This window comes from Leuciscus leuciscus, assembly GCF_965113295.1.
Source record: "Leuciscus leuciscus genome assembly, chromosome: 4".
Classification (NCBI taxonomy): Eukaryota; Metazoa; Chordata; class Actinopteri; order Cypriniformes; family Leuciscidae; genus Leuciscus; species Leuciscus leuciscus.
Window position 1 is genome coordinate 38,498,811 of NC_138728.1, and position 17,728 is coordinate 38,516,538.

The 17,728-nt window shown below is 38.0% G+C and overlaps 1 protein-coding gene and 2 long non-coding RNA genes across 3 annotated transcripts; 2 read left to right on the forward strand and 1 right to left on the reverse strand.

Annotated features, from left to right (window-relative positions):
* Window positions 1-11,717: 11,717 nt before the first annotated feature.
* On the forward strand, window positions 11,718-13,452 carry LOC309496518. Its single transcript, XR_014205147.1, has 3 exons — window positions 11,718-11,882; window positions 12,123-12,209; window positions 13,411-13,452. It is a non-coding gene; the product is annotated as an uncharacterized lncRNA (long non-coding RNA).
* A 682-nt stretch (window positions 13,453-14,134) lies between these two features.
* LOC309497734 lies at window positions 14,135-14,571 on the forward strand. Its single transcript, XR_014205692.1, has 3 exons — window positions 14,135-14,181; window positions 14,289-14,418; window positions 14,510-14,571. It is a non-coding gene; the product is annotated as an uncharacterized lncRNA (long non-coding RNA).
* A 402-nt stretch (window positions 14,572-14,973) lies between these two features.
* Window positions 14,974-16,568, reverse strand: LOC309498103 (uncharacterized protein). Its single transcript, XM_082168614.1, has 5 exons — window positions 16,496-16,568; window positions 16,330-16,421; window positions 16,023-16,133; window positions 15,660-15,927; window positions 14,974-15,248 (listed from the first exon to the last, which is right to left on the reverse strand). Exons 2-5 carry the CDS (start codon window positions 16,416-16,418, stop codon window positions 15,033-15,035), a joined length of 684 nt encoding a protein of 227 aa, XP_082024740.1. The 5' UTR covers window positions 16,419-16,421; window positions 16,496-16,568; the 3' UTR covers window positions 14,974-15,032.
* Between the last annotated feature and the right edge of the window lie 1,160 nt (window positions 16,569-17,728).

Consider the following 17,728-nt stretch of genomic DNA (forward strand, 5'->3'; position numbering starts at 1 on the left):
CAGGAGTACTCAATAGATTCAAATCACAGTTATTTTAGTGTATTACGCGCTGCTCTCAGGGCAGGAGTACTCAATAGATTCAAATCACTTTTATTTTAGTGTATTACGCGCTGCTCTCAGGGCAGGAGTACTCAATAGATTAAAATCACAGTTATTTTAGTGTATTACGCGCTGCTCTCAGGGCAGGAGTACTCAATAGATTCAAATCACTTTTATTATTAGTGTATTACGCGCTGCTCTCAGGGCAGGAGTACTCAATAGATTCAAATCACTGTTATTTTTAGTGTATTACGCGCTGCTCTCAGGGCAGGAGTACTCAATAGATTCAAATCACTGTTATTTTAGTGTATTACGCGCTGCTCTCAGGGCAGGAGTACTCAGTAGATTCAAATTGCTGTTATATTTAGTGTATTACGCGCTGCTCTCAGGGCAGGACTACTCAATAGATTCAAATCGTTGTTATTTTAGTGTATTACGCGCTGCTCTCAGGGCAGGAGTACTCAATAGATTCAAATCACTTTTATTTTCGTGTATTTTGCGCTGCTCTCAGGGCAGGACTACTCAATAGATTCAAATCACAGTTATTTTAGTGTATTACGCGCTGCTCTCAGGGCAGGAGTACTCAATAGATTCAAATTGCTGTTATATTTAGTGTATTACGCGCTGCTCTCAGGGCAGGACTACTCAATAGATTCAAATCACTTTTATTTTAGTGTATTACGCGCTGCTCTCAGGGCAGGACTACTCAATAGATTCAAATCACAGTTATTTTAGTGTATTACGCGCTGCTCTCAGGGCAGGAGTACTCAATAGATTCAAATTGCTGTTATATTTAGTGTATTACGCGCTGCTCTCAGGGCAGGAGTACTCAATAGATTCAAATCACTTTTATTTTAGTGTATTACGCGCTGCTCTCAGGGCAGGAGTACTCAATAGATTCAAATCACTTTTATTTTAGTGTATTACGCGCTGCTCTCAGGGCAGGAGTACTCAATAGATTCAAATCACTTTTATTTTAGTGTATTACCCAGAATCAGAATCAGAAAGAGCTTTATTGCCAAGTATGCTTGCGCATACGAGGAATTTGTCTTGGTGACAGTAGCTTCCAGTACACATACAATATAAAGTGACAAGACAAGTGACAAGTAACATAGGTATAAATAAAAAATAGAAAAAATTAAAATAAAATAAAAATAAAAGATTATAAATTATAAATATATATAAAGTTATAAGGTGCTATAATGAAATGTCTGAGGGAAGTATTGCACATGTTTGTTCCACAGTAGGGGAACATTTAAGTGTTCATGAGGTAGATGGCCTGGGGAAAGAAACTTTTCCTGTGTCTGGTTGTTTTTGTGCTCGGTGCTCTGTAGCGTCGACCAGACGGTAACAGTTCAAACAGAAAGTGTGCTGGGTGTGACGGGTCCAGAGTGATTTTGCGAGCCCTTTTACTCACTCTGGATGAGTGCAGTACTTTGAGTGTGGGAAGGGTAGTGCCAGTGATTCGCTCAGCAGTCCGAACTATCCGCTGTAGTCTACGGAGGTCGGTTTTGGTAGCAGAGCCGAACCAGACGGTGATGGAAGTGCAGAGGATGGACTGGATGACAGCTGAGTAGAACTGTACGAGCAGCTCCTGTGGCAGGTTGAATTTCCTCAGCTGACGCAGGAAGTACAGTCTCTGTTGGGCTTTCTTCACAATAGAGTCTATGTGAGTGTCCCACTTCAGATCCTGAGAGATGGTGGTGCCCAGGAACCTGAATGACTCTACTGCAGTCACAGTGCTGTCCATGATGGTGAGTGAAGGGAGTGCAGGGGGGTTTCTCCTGAAGTCCACGATCATCTCCACTGTTTTGAGCGTGTTCAGCTCCAGGTTGTTATAACTGCACCAAAGAGCCAGCTGCTCCACCTCCTGTCTGTACGCAGACTCGTCACCGTTCCGGATGAGTCCGATAACAGTAGTGTCGTCCGCAAACTTCAGGAGCTTGACAGAGGTGTCTTTAGAGGTGCAGTCATTTGTGTACAGGGAGAAGAGCAGTGGTGAGAGAACACATCCCTGTGGAGCACCGGTGCTGATGGTGCGGCTGTCGGACGTGATTTTGCCCATTCTGACTAGCTGTTGTCTGTCTGTCAGAAAGCTGGTGATCCATTGACAGATGGAGCTAGGGACAGAGAGCTGGGTCAGTTTGGTCTGGAGCAGTGATGGGACGATGGTGTTGAAGGCAGAACTAAAGTCCACGAACAGAATCCTTGCATAGGTCCCTGGTTTGTCCAGATTTGTCGCGCTGCTCTCAGGGCAGGAGTACTCAATAGATTCAAATTGCTGTTATATTTAGTGTATTACGCGCTGCTCTCAGGGCAGGACTACTCAATAGATTCAAATCACTTTTATTTTAGTGTATTACGCGCTGCTCTCAGGGCAGGAGTACTCAATAGATTCAAATCACTTTTATTTTAGTGTATTACGCGCTGCTCTCAGGGCAGGAGTACTCAATAGATTCAAATCACTTTTATTTTAGTGTATTACGCGCTGCTCTCAGGGCAGGAGTACTCAATAGATTCAAATCACTTTTATTTTAGTGTATTACGCACTGCTCTTAGGGCAGGATTACTCCGATTCAAATTGACTTCAACATGCACTAACTGTGATACGCACAATATAACTGTGTCTTTAGTGCTGTTTTGAGGGCATTATAAATGTATTTTAGCTTAAAGATCAGTAAAAGAAAGTAATTTTATTTGTTTACATTGGTACCACGTTACAATAAGGTTTCATTAATGTCCCTTGCACCAAGTTTACTCCACAAAAGAAATAGTCCAGGAAATATTTTAAAATGAGGATGAAACTGAAGCTTTCAGGTGAAATACATTTTACGTTTTGTTTTTTTATGACTATCAGCTTACATTGAAACCAACATCTTTATGTAATTCATTTGCAGGAGGACCTACAGATCTGGAGAATTTAAGGAGGAACTGACAGACATTTGACCAGGCGACCCGTAGCGTTGGGCCTGGTTTAACAGGAAGCCCATTCAAGTTCAATGACACCCATCTAAAAGAAAAATAATAAAGCAATTAAAAACCTCTAAGAATAATGATATGAGCTAGTTAAAAGTACAACAGTTTAATGATAGGCTACATATTTGCTCTGCATTTTTTTTGTGATATGTTTCTGTTTTATACATTTAATTCACTGGAAATGTTTTGTAATAGCCTACTATAAAAAAGGAAAGTCATAATTATGCTTGAATTGGTTATTTTGCACAATTGGACCAAAAGACAGTTCAATAAAAATATAATTAGCAAACTAGTTATTTACAATCAATTTTTGTTCAGTCATTAAATGAAATCAAAATTCCATACTTTTGTAAGGATGGATTTCCTACAGGGGTTCAGGCTGCTAGACTGCCGAATGACTAAAGAAACGTTATCAGTAAGATGGTGGAAAACTGTAGATTTCTTGTCCATTACCACCCACTGCTACTTACATCAACCATGGAAATAAGTTGTTACAAGTAGTAGTTACAAGTTGTAACAACAGCTAAATATGTGGCAGATTGCTGCTAGAGTGACGATATTGTTTTGCAATAGGTAGCACTTCAAAGTCAATAACTAATCAAAACTAGTTAGCACATTATATGTAATTGAAAGGGTCTAATGACACTATATATGGTTACACTTAAAGTTACAAAATAGATGTGATGATAAAAACTTATCCCATCCCAAAATACCATTAATTGTACCCCCCATATATGTAAAGTGTTTCCTGAGAGATGTAAAGAGAGGGAGAGAGTGTAGAAAGAGACAAATAGAGCCAGAGAATAAAAGGGACAGAGAAACTGTTATAATCTTTGATGCCTTCCTTGACCATGTGTCTGTAACCCAAATGTAAGACGTTCAAATCGACTAATCAGATAATTACAATTTCCCCCATTGTAAAAGGTGTGACAGTTCGTAGACCCCTGAAGTACACACATTTTGACCTACAGGCCTTGAGCACTATCAGCACCTCTGCCTTTAGGAATTCCAAATGGTACCCTGGGGTAAGAAAGGGGAATTGAAACAGTAAAAGAAAATATTTTTGTTCATTTTCAAATATCTTTAATTATTTTCAATCTTACACTTTTCCACACAGACTTAAAATTGCAATCCTCTCTCTAGATTTTTCTAACCATGTTAAACATTAATGATTCATAAAACATTAAATTTTTGGTATACAGTACAATCAGTACAAAAGTTTTTTGGAAGTGATAAGCACTAACAGGATGAGAAGAAACCTAAAATGCTTTATAACCTGTGTGGTTTGATGTTGCATGAGTTAAATGGTAGTCTGATCCTTTATCTGTTGCTGGTAGAGGGGTAAATGCACATTAATTTAGTGACATTCAAAAGAGACTCGCTTATGATAAAGATAAACAATCTCTAAATAATCACTAAACTTTTGCCATGAATTCAATTGGCTTTTGATAAATGTATTTTTAGAAAATCTTAATTTTATATTTTGGAAAACAGAATGGTGGGAAAAGTATGGAAACAAAAATATTTTTCCATCCTTGGAAATTACTCAAATCAAATGCCAAACTTTTCCAAATTGCCTAGGAACCCTGAAATTAAGTGTCTTTGTTTCTCTGCAATACTCAGTGGAAAATTAAGTATTTGAACATAGATCCACATTTTGCAATCACATTTATGCATCACAAAGTCAACACTGAGATTGTGTGCTTGTATCAGGTGGAACCAAACGCTCTCCATCTTTGCATCCAGGCCTTAATCATAGACTGGGTAGCATCAGGCATCTTCAGTGTTGGCTCCTTTTATTCATCCAGTTTCTGCCAGCTCTTTCAGGTAACTGAAGAATGAGATACAAGAACAAGTTAAGGTAACACTTTACTTGAAGGGGTGTGCATAAGACTGACATGACACCGTCATAATCATGACATGACACGTCATGAATATGAAGGAGGTTTTATGCATGTTTATGACAAATGTCATTAAGTGTCATTCGCTCAATTATGACATTTTTAATGCAAATATGACATTGTGTGAGATGTCTTTGTTATGGCAACTTGACTTTACTAAGACAACAAAACCTGTCATAAATATGTCATAAACATGACATAGCAGATTAATTATCAAACTTAAGAAACCACTTCGCTTTATGGGTTAACATTTCATGTGGTTGGTTTTGACATTGGCTGTCATGAAGCCATTATAACATTTTAATGACAAATTAAATTTGTACCACTGTAGTTGAGGTCAAGAAAAACATTCATGACATAGTTATAATGGCCTCATGACAGCCAATGTCAAAACCAACCACCTGACAGTTTAATGAAATGTTAACCCATAAAGCTAAGTGGTTTCTTAAGTTTAATAGTTAATCTGCTATGTCATGTTTATGACAATTTATGTTGTCTTGGTAATATCAAGTTGTCATGACAAAGACACTGACAGTCTTGACTGTATTGGTTTGTCAAGTTGTCATAACAAAGACATCTCAAACAAAGTCATATTTGCATAAAAAATGTCATAATTGAGCGAATGACACTTAATGACAGTTGTCATAAACATGCATAAGACCTCCTTCATTTATGACCTCTGCCATGTCATGATTATGAAGGTGTCATGTCAGTCTTATGCACACCCCTTCAAGTAAAGTGTTACCCAAGTTGATAATAGACCAAAAAGAAATGGTCTACTTATGTAACAACAAAATGATTCAAAATAATCAAATATACCCTTAAAAATGTGTAGGGCTATAGATTTACTAGACTATAAAACCAGCAAAAATATAAATAGAAAAAAAAGAGTATTTTGTACTGTAGCCTATTTGTATTGTGGGACAACTTTGCTTTAGTTTTACAAAAGTGATGCCATGAAGAATGCCCTGGGAGCTGACAGGCATTTTTACTGAATATTTTTATGAGTGATGTTTTTTTTTTTTTTTTTAAGAATTAACAATGATTAGTTATAGAGAAAAATATAATTATTCTAGAACTGAGCTTAGTGTATCAAATTATTAGAGCACATAGTATCAATACTACTGTATATTCCTGCAATACAGGAATATTACAGGACTTCATTTCTAGGAAAATGCAAAGCAATTAGAATCTCTTAAGTACTCCTTCCCTGACAGCTAGGAGTATTGCGCTAAAAGAACAGTGATTTGAATCTATTGAGTACTCCTGCCCTGAGAGCAGCGCGTAATACACTAAAATAACAGCGATTTGAATCTATTGAGTATTCCTGCCCTGAGAGCAGCGAGTAATACACTAAAATAAAAGGGATTTGAATCTATTGAGTATTCCTGCCCTGAGAGCAGCGAGTAATACACTAAAATAAAAGGGATTTGAGAGTACTCCTGCCCTGAGAGCAGCGCGTAATACAGTAAAAATAACAGCGATTTGAATCTATTGAGTACTCCTGCCCTGAGAGCAGCGCGTAATACACTAAAATAAAAGGGATTTGAGAGTACTCCTGCCCTGAGAGCAGCGCGTAATACAGTAAAAATAACAGCGATTTGAATCTATTGAGTACTCCTGCCCTGAGAGCAGCGCGTAATACACTAAAATAAAAGGGATTTGAGAGTACTCCTGCCCTGAGAGCAGCGCGTAATACAGTAAAAATAACAGCGATTTGAATCTATTGAGTACTCCTGCCCTGAGAGCAGCGAGTAATACACTAAAATAAAAGGGATTTGAGAGTACTCCTGCCCTGAGAGCAGCGCGTAATACAGTAAAAATAACAGCGATTTGAATCTATTGAGTACTCCTGCCCTGAGAGCAGCGCGTAATACACTAAAAATAACAGCGATTTGAATCTATTGAGTACTCCTGCCCTGAGAGCAGCGCGTAATACAGTAAAAATAACAGCGATTTGAATCTATTGAGTACTCCTGCCATGAGAGCAGCGCGTAATACGGTAAAAATAACAGCGATTTGAATCTATTGAGTACTCCTGCCCTGAGAGCAGCGCGTAATACACTAAAATAACAGCGATTTGAATCTATTGAGTAGTCCTGCCCTGAGAGCAGCACGTAATACACTAAAATAACAGCGATTTGAATCTATTGAGTACTCCTGCCCTGAGAGCAGCGTGTAATACACTAAAATAACAGCGATTTGAATCTATTGAGTACTCCTGCCCTGAGAGCAGCACGTAATACACTAAAATAACAGCGATTTGAATCTATTGAGTAGTCCTGCCCTGAAAGCAGCACGTAATACACTAAAATAACAGCGATTTGAATCTATTGAGTAGTCCTGCCCTGAGAGCAGCACGTAATACACTAAAATAACAGCGATTTGAATCTATTGAGTAGTCCTGCCCTGAGAGCAGCGTGTAATACACTAAAATAACAGCGATTTGAATCTATTGAGTAGTCCTGCCCTGAGAGCAGCACGTAATACACTAAAATAACAGCGATTTGAATCTATTGAGTAGTCCTGCCCTGAGAGCAGCGCGTAATACACTAAAATAACAGCGATTTGAATCTATTGAGTAGTCCTGCCCTGAGAGCAGCGCGTAATACACTAAAATAACAGCGATTTGAATCTATTGAGTAGTCCTGCCCTGAGAGCAGCACGTAATACACTAAAATAACAGCGATTTGAATCTATTGAGTAGTCCTGCCCTGAGAGCAGCGTGTAATACACTAAAATAACAGCGATTTGAATCTATTGAGTACTCCTGCCCTGAGAGCAGCACGTAATACACTAAAATAACAGCGATTTGAATCTATTGAGTAGTCCTGCCCTGAGAGCAGCGCGTAATACACTAAAATAACAGCGATTTGAATCTATTGAGTAGTCCTGCCCTGAGAGCAGCACGTAATACACTAAAATAACAGCGATTTGAATCTATTGAGTAGTCCTGCCCTGAGAGCAGCGTGTAATACACTAAAATAACAGCGATTTGAATCTATTGAGTAGTCCTGCCCTGAGAGCAGCACGTAATACACTAAAATAACAGCGATTTGAATCTATTGAGTAGTCCTGCCCTGAGAGCAGCGCGTAATACACTAAAATAACAGCGATTTGAATCTATTGAGTACTCCTGCCATGAGAGCAGCGCGTAATACACTAAAATAACAGCGATTTGAATCTATTGAGTAGTCCTGCCCTGAGAGCAGCGCGTAATACACTAAAATAACAGCGATTTGAATCTATTGAGTACTCCTGCCCTGAGAGCAGCGCGTAATACACTAAAATAACAGCGATTTGAATCTATTGAGTAGTCCTGCCCTGAGAGCAGCGCGTAATACACTAAAATAACAGCGATTTGAATCTATTGAGTACTCCTGCCCTGAGAGCAGCGCGTAATACAGTAAAAATAACAGCGATTTGAATCTATTGAGTACTCCTGCCATGAGAGCAGCGCGTAATACAGTAAAAATAACAGCGATTTGAATCTATTGAGTACTCCTGCCCTGAGAGCAGCGCGTAATACAGTAAAAATAACAGCGATTTGAATCTATTGAGTACTCCTGCCATGAGAGCAGCGCGTAATACGGTAAAAATAACAGCGATTTGAATCTATTGAGTACTCCTGCCCTGAGAGCAGCGCGTAATACACTAAAATAACAGCGATTTGAATCTATTGAGTAGTCCTGCCCTGAGAGCAGCACGTAATACACTAAAATAACAGCGATTTGAATCTATTGAGTACTCCTGCCCTGAGAGCAGCACGTAATACACTAAAATAACAGCGATTTGAATCTATTGAGTACTCCTGCCCTGAGAGCAGCACGTAATACACTAAAATAACAGCGATTTGAATCTATTGAGTACTCCTGCCCTGAGAGCAGCGCGTAATATAACAGCAATTTTAATCTATTGAGTACTCCTGCCCTGAGAGCAGCGCGTAATACACTAAAATAACAGCGATTTGAATCTATTGAGTACTCCTGCCCTGAGAGCAGCGCGTAATACACTAAAATAACAGCGATTTGAATCTATTGAGTACTCCTGCCCTGAGAGCAGCGCGTAATACACTAAAAATAACAGCGATTTGAATCTATTGAGTACTCCTGCCCTGAGAGCAGCGCGTAATACACTAAAAATAACAGCGATTTGAAACTATTGAGTACTCCTGCCCTGAGAGCAGCGCGTAATACACTAAAATAACAGAGATTTGAATCTACTGAGTATTCCTGCCCTGAGAGCAGCGCGTAATACACTAAAATAACAGCGATTTGAATCTATTGAGTACTCCTGCCCTGAGAGCAGCGCGTAATACACTAAAAATAACAGCGATTTGAATCTATTGAGTACTCCTGCCCTGAGAGCAGCGCGTAATACACTAAAATAACAACGATTTGAATCTATTGAGTACTCCTGCCCTGAGAGCAGCGCGCAATACACTAAAATAAAAGTGATTCGAATCTATTAAGTAGCCTACTCCTGCCCTGAGAGCAGCGCGTAATACACTAAAAATAACAGCGATTTGAATCTATTGAGTACTCCTGCCCTGAGAGCAGCGCGCAATACACTAAAATAAAAGTGATTCGAATCTATTAAGTAGCCTACTCCTGCCCTGAGAGCAGCACGTAATACACTAAAAATAACAGCGATTTGAATCTATTGAGTACTCCTGCCCTGAGAGCAGCGCGTAATACAGTAAAAATAACAGCGATTTGAATCTATTGAGTACTCCTGCCCTGAGAGCAGCGCGTAATACAGTAAAAATAACAGCGATTTGAATCTATTGAGTACTCCTGCCCTGAGAGCAGCGCATAATACAGTAAAAATAACAGCGATTTGAATCTATTGAGTACTCCTGCCCTGAGAGCAGCGCGTAATACACTAAAATAAAAGCGATTTGAATCTATTAAGTAGCCTACTCCTGCCCTGAGAGCAGCGCGTAATACACAAAAAATAACAGCGATTTGAATCTATTGAGTATTCCTGCCCTGAGAGCAGCGCGTAATACACTAAAATAAAAGTGATTTGAATCTATTGAGTACTCCTGCCCTGAGAGCAGCGCGTAATACACTAAAAATAACAGCGATTTGAATCTATAGAGTACTCCTGCCCTGAGAGCAGCGCGTAATACACAAAAAATAACAGCGATTTGAATCTATAGAGTACTCCTGCCCTGAGAGCAGTGCGTAATACACTAAAATAAAAGTGATTTGAATCTATTGAGTACTCCTGCCCTGAGAGCAGCGCGTAATACAATAAAATAACTGTGATTTGAATCTATTGAGTACTCCTGCCCTGAGAGCAGCGCGTAATACACTAAAATAACAGCAATTTGAAACTGAGTACTCCCTGAGAGCAGCGCGTAATACACTAAAAATAAAGTGATTTGAATCTATTGAGTACTCCTGCCCTGAGAGCAGCACATAATACACTAAAATAAAAGGGATTTGAATCTATTGAGTACTCCTGCCCTGAGAGCAGCGCGTAATACACTAAAATAACAGCGATTTGAATCTATTGAGTACTCCTGCCCTGAGAGCAGCGCGTAATACACTAAAATAACAGTGATTTGAATCTATTGAGTACTCCTGCCCTGAGAGCAGCGCGTAATACACTAAAATAAAAGTGATTTGAATCTATTGAGTACTCCTGCCCTGAGAGCAGCGCGTAATACACTAAAAATAACAGCAATTTGAATCTATACTCCAGCCCTGAGAGCTCGTAATACACTAAAAATAACAGCAATTTGAATCTATCGAGTACTCCTGCCCTGAGAGCATCGCGATCGCGGGAGATGTATCATTTTGACCGTTGAAATATCGCGGAAAATTTGAACGAGTTCTGTTCTTGCATATCAATTTAACAGACAGCGAGGTAGCATTGGAAAAGCATGTTTTACACCAGTTACCCCATAAGCTTGGTCGACTGATGAAACAGTCAAATCAAAATGCATACAATACGATATTTAGACGATGATTAGTTCTGTGCATTTTTAAATGTTCGCTTATTATCTTAGTAAACGTTAGAGGATGTTGAATTGTAACACAATATAGTTGTAAATTCACTTACCTTGCAATAAATGCGTTCTCCCACGAACATGTCTTTTATTCCGACTATTCCTCAAGAAATCCCTCCGCAGCGCATCTCAAATTCAAACGTCTAAACCCCGCCCTTGCTTCAGTTTCATTGGTTGAAGCTGTAAACCAATCATTTTCCTTTCTGCCCTCAGAACATGTTTGAGTAAGTAAAACTCCCATCTGCTATTTCAGGACCAGCAACAGAAGGTGAATTATACAATTGTGAATGTCTACAGTTATGGTCATACATTTGTGAGGTAATTAATAATTACATTTTATTGAATGGTATTTTATGATGTACATAAGTGAAAATTGTTGTATGCATTTGCGACACTGTTGTAAATTAAATGTAAAAATGTTTAAAACTGCATAAAATGAAAAGTTCTGAGACTTTTACAGATTGAGGTCATCTCAATGCTACTACGCTCATACAATTCGAATCAAATGGAACTTGACCTTACATAAAACTTTAACTTTATTTTGACTAAAACCTGTATACATTTTATGACTCTTGTTCTTTATAGGGGCACATACTCAAAAATAGGATGAATGCATGGCTTGACTACATATGATATGCAATATCTCATGGGCTCCAACTATAATTATCCAACTATAAGTCATTGTCTATTTAGTTTGATAAATTATTTTTAATGGTTCTAATTATTTTCTTTCTTTTTTTTAGAATGGAAAACAGTGGAGAACCCTCAGAAGGCTGTACAGCTCTTCTTTGAGCATTTGCGTGAAGGAGGTAAAAGGCAGCCAACCCTTTTTCTGACACTGGATTCCAGGGATACTGATGAGGAACGGGACAGGTCCCTCATTTCATTTTACAAACAACAACGTGAAAAGAACCAGTGGGCTGCTCCATTTAACTGTCACATTCAAGGTATCAAGTTGATGATGATGTTTCTAAAACATATTAGTCAAATAAACAATTTACATCTCTAACACAGATATGATAAAAATATAAGATTTAATTTGATAATAATTGATAGCAATAGCATTGATACATGATGCTGAACCTGTACTGTAGGGAATAAGTCTGCATAAACCAGTAAAACTTAATCTATGATTATTATTTATTAATGGAACACTAATTCTTCTTTGAATATTTGGTGTTTTGTAGGAGACGCTGCAATTGGCATTGGAGTGACTAGACATATCCTGTCAACAGCAATTGCTAAATTAAAGCATGGATTTAAACTGAACTATGGTATGAAATATTGCTAATGCAGTTTTCACATAATTTAGCAAATTTACAGGACTATGCATCAAGTTAAGTGAAGAAGTACATTTATTTAACAGCCATTTTAGGGTCCTCATAGAGAGTTATGTTTTTTGGCAGGCAGTATTTTTTGTTGTTGTTGATGGCCTTAACCATCTAAGGGCCTGAACAATGTCTAGTAAACAGAAAATCTAATTTACCTTTAATATGAATCAAGATGTATCTAGCATTGCTATATGAATCAGACACAACATTATCTAGCAATCTATGTTTCTCAATCCAGCTTTAAAACTGGTAACACCTTACAATAACGTTTCTTTAGTTAACATTAGTTCAGTTAATTCCAACATTTACTAATACATTATTAAAATCAAAAGTTGTACTAACTATACTGATGTAGTACTCGAGTCCGGTCTCGAGACCGATTTCTGCTTTCTCGGACTCGACTCGGACTTGTTCCTTCAGAGACTCGGTCTTGACTCGGACTCGGCATAGGCGGTCTCGTCCCCATCACTAGTCCACTAGAATACATACCACTAGAAATTTTTTATTTGCTCTGCATGTCCTAACTATGATTAAAAAAGTCAGGGTGGGCTTAACATGTTGATGACAGAGCAGCACTGTTGAAGCAGTTTAGAAAAATAGGCAGAAGGTGATGCATGTGGTAGGGATTTTTTTAATGATAGTAAAAGCATAGTCCATATTAAGACGTTAAGACTGCTCCTCTAAACAATTCCCAATCTAGCTTAGTCTGTAGGCCTAACTGTTGATTATTAACTGGGGTGATATTAAATCATGAATATGAAAACTGACATGTTTTTATGGTTTTGGTCTCGACTCCTAAAGGCTCGGTCTCGACTCGGACTTGCTTCCTCAAAGACTCGGTCTTGACTCGGACTCGACTGAATTTGAAAACCAACGGACTCGGTCTTGACTCGGACTCGGCATAGGCGGTCTCGTCCCCATCACTACTAACATTAAAAAGATTAATAAATATTGTAAGAAATGTATAGCTCATGGGTATTTCATTTTAGTTAATACATCAACTAATGTTTACAAATGAAACCTTATTTTAAAGGGTTGCTGTAAAAAATCTCAAAATAAAATTTAAGTTTTGAAAAAAAATAAAATATATATTTTCAAGCTTGTTATGGAGTGTAATTTTCTAATTGCAATGTATTCTTATCAGGAAATGCAGCAGAGACCACTCTGTTTGAGGGGGAAATAGACCACCTTTTGTCCTCTGCATCAGCTGTACTTGTTGAGAGTGAACTTTTTGTGATGGCTGGAAGAATGATTGGCCACTCGTTAATCAATCAAGGTCCTGCTTTGTCAGGCCTAAGCCTGGCAATAGTTCATTCTTTGACAGGGGGCACAAAGGACACAGCTACCACAAATCTCTGTTTAGAGGACTGCCCAGACACTGAACAAAGGGAGACGATTCGTCTAGTGAGTAAAGAAAATTAACCAGGTCTTTCAACAGTGTTTTGTGGTTTCTGATGAAATGCAGACATCTAAAAAATAGCTGCTAATTCTGTGCACTAAATAATGCTTGTATTTTATAGCTGCTGAAAGATGAATGGACTGAGGATGAGACTTCACAAGTATCCAACCTTTGTTTGGAGTTTTACTTTGCAGTGCCAAACAAGAGGAGCAACAAGATGCTGCTCTTCCAACAGCTTCTCACTCATGCTGTAATATATAAAGTTAACAAACTTCAAAGAATCTTCTAGTTTATTATACATATTCATACTACTTATGATTGTTTTTTATATTATATTATTATTTTTATAATACTGGTTATTATTATTATAATTTACAGGTCCTTGGCCGAGTCGGTGCTCAGCTAAAACAATTAAAAAAGGGATTGAAGGACACTGGAGTCTGGCCACTTATCAGCTGTAGACCAGTGTTACCCCTGCTGTTCCCAAGAGAAAGTGAAGCTGAAATCACACCTGAGGTAAATTTTCAAAATGTGCAGAATTATAAATTCACTTAAAAAAAATATTTGTTTTGGACTTTGGTAGCATGACTTGAACACTGAATTCATATTTTTTGGAATTACAGATGATCCTGCAAGCCATCCAGTGGCCCCAACCACATCATACAGAAGACAGCGACGACAGCGATGCTGACGACATACAGCCTGAGAAACTTAATCTCGTTACAGGCCTTTTGAGAACCTTTGTTGAACATGGTAAATTTTTGTCTAATAAATAAAATATTATTTTTTCCTGTTATATGTGACCATTAAACAATAACTTATTTCTATCTCTTTTTTGTCTTAGCATCACCCAGCAACCTGAGGAAACTTCTCAAATTCTGGGTTGGATGGGAAGTAGTGCCACGCACCCTCACGCTGGAAGTTGTTCAGTCCAGTGGACCAAACCATTTACCAAAGGCATACACTTGTCAAGAGCGCATTCGCCTGCCAGATCACTATACCTCCCTCTCAGCTCTCACAGCTGACATGATGGTATGTCTGCAGTCTGTGGACAGTGGTTTTGGCCTTGTGTAGATGTTTATGAATTTCTAAAATTTGTCTTTGTTACTATTGCTTGTCTATTAAATATGGCAATGTTAAAATAATATAATAACGTTTAATTTGGGCCGTTCACCCATTTTTGTGTTTTACATTTTGTAGTTTAATGAGATAGACTTAATGTTCAATGTGATATGGTCAATAAAAATCTTATCCAAAAACTCAATGTTGTTTATTTGAATTGATTAAATTACATCTTAGGGTAAAAAAAATAGAATGTTTAGAAAAATCACCTTAAAAGCATTTCTTTTAAAAACATGCAACACTATCTAATTTTCAGCTAGCAAATTCTCAACATATTGAACTGTATTCAAATAAATGTCCATGCCATTGGACGCAGAGGGTTGTAGAGGATTAATATGTTCTCTCAGCATCTCCACTTGTTCAGGAGTTAGAGGGCTGTCGAACCGTGGAACATTCACCACAGTGTGTTGATCCACAATATACCCACTTTCCTCCCAGTCAATGTAAGGAATGTTCATCTCCTGAAATAAAACAACAGGGAAAGATTCACTGTTTTATTACGAAAGACTAATATTGGTTAATTCAATTACAGTGTTACAATCATCTTGAAAATCAACTTGGTCTGTAATATTTGGATTAAAGGCATAGTTTAACCAAAAATGAAAATTGTCATTTACTTACCCTCAAGTTGTTCAGTTGTTCCAAACCTGTATGAGTTTATTAGTATAGTATTTCCTTCCTATTATGAAAGTCAAAGGGTGCCATCAACTGTGTGGTTACAAAAATTCTTTAAAATATCTTCTTTTTGGTTCAACAAAAGAAAACCTTGTACAGGTTTGGAACAACTTGAGGGTGAGTAAATGACTACATTTAAATTTCTGTGTAACCTATCCCTGTAAAATGATATTTTCTTTGTATAACTGCTTCAGTACCTCTGGGTTGTCAATGGGATTTTCCATCTGACCAACCACCCACAGTTGGTTTGGTGAGAGGTTTTGCTCTGTCCTCAATGGGTGGTTGTCCCATCCCTCACGAAACACATTGAGGTTTGCTTGCAGTCGGGGCAAAAATACATAATGGCAGCAAAACAGGTGAAGAGTGCTGCTCAAATCCAGCATGTCCTGTTCCTCTAGTGTGTGCAAGATTTGGTAGAACACGCTGGTGACTCCCATCCAGAGATCACGCCAGAGTCTCTCTACTCTTAATTTTAAAAAGACAAATTTAAAAAAGAATTACATTACAAGTATTTTAAGTAGTAAAAGACATTTAAACAATCTTAGATGAATCTATCTTGCCTCTGATTGTGGACACTTTTGCCTGCTATAAAGCAGTTACTCTCTGTCCCACGTACAGAAAACATCAGACGAGCCACGCCAACATTCTCTCCTCCCTGATCAGCTCGCACTCTAAACAAGAATATAACATACATAATGAAGAACCAAATTTTTTTGTCAATATATCATCAAATGAATATTTATAAAATGTAATTAATATGTCAAATGTATTAATTGTACATTGCTTTTAACTTGTTAGTCTATAGGGAGTTTTTTTTTTTTTTTTACAGTACGCAATAAAAAATGATAAAAAAAATTATAGTTTTACTTCAGTGGGTATCCAAATTCCTCAACAGCCTGACTGAAGAAAGCTAGGGTTGTGTCAGATCGGTTGTTGTCTGCAGCTCCCAGGTACATTATCTATACAAAAGACAAGCATTTTAAGCACACATATCCAGTATATACTGTACTTTTAGATAAAAATGTGTGCTCACCTTGCGTGAAAAACCATCGATCCCAGCAAAGATCACTAAAATGCAATGCTTTTGAACTGTAAACTCTTGAATAATGTTGGAAATATTAAAACAGTCTATTGTAGAGCATAGTACATTTATTGTTTAATACATTCTCAAGTTACCTGATGAGTTTATGGTTTGTGTCTATATGTACTAAGTACTTTGGGCATGGCACTGAGTATGTTCTTCTGATTACACATCCCAACTGATTAATTCTTGAGAGAATCCCAAGACTATCCACACGGTGCATTGATGCTTTTACTCTGTTCCACTGCAGATGATGACCTTGCGCCTTAAGTGTCCCTTTAACCAATCTGTAGCCTGCATGTGGCATTCTTTCTTTGACTTGGGAAACAAGTCCATCAAGTTCTGCATCAGTGCAGGTACTGTACAGACCCCTAACTGATAGATTGTTTTCGGCCATCCTCCTAAAGAGTGTAGCCCGGGAAACACCCAGCAAATTTGAAATCGTTGTAACAGGGAGTCCAATCTCCAGAAGATAGGCAATGTGATCTGTAGGCACTACAATCCTTGGACGCCTACTTGAACTTTGTCTTTCCACCTGAACAACTGATTGTGAAATTTGAGTGCGTCTGTGAATCTGGATTGCATTATGGAGTTCAGTTAATCTTTGTCACATCCTGAGACAGATGAACATGCTGTGCCACAGCATCAAGAAATACTACTTCCTGTCTACATACAAAATCCAAATAATCAATGTCAATTTGAGGTTGTTGAAGAGCATGTGTAACCCGTGCAAGTAATCTCTCCAGAATGTGGTCATGTAGTAATTCCTAAAGAGACATGGAATAAAGAGAAATGGAATAAAGAAACATGGAAAAATTATGAATGATTAAAATAAACCATGTTTTACATACGGTACATGTAAAAATGTATAGAACTGAGTTAACATTAACTTCATTAAGATTAAACTACGATGCTGGTGATGACGAAATTTGCGTAGGCTACTAATGTTACTTGACTAACGGGAAACCCAGCATTCTAGTCATGTTCTGGTTAGATTTGTCATCCAGTTATGTAGTTAAAATTTGTTACTTACCCAACCAGCTTGTTGGTTTAAAATGGTATTATCCATGTTTTAATTTTTTTTCGGGAGAATGCGAACAATGTCCATTGTCACCCACCGGTTGTCAAACTAGGGCAGCCCAGCTCGGTAATTCTGCGACTGCCATCTAGTGGTAGCTGCTTGCC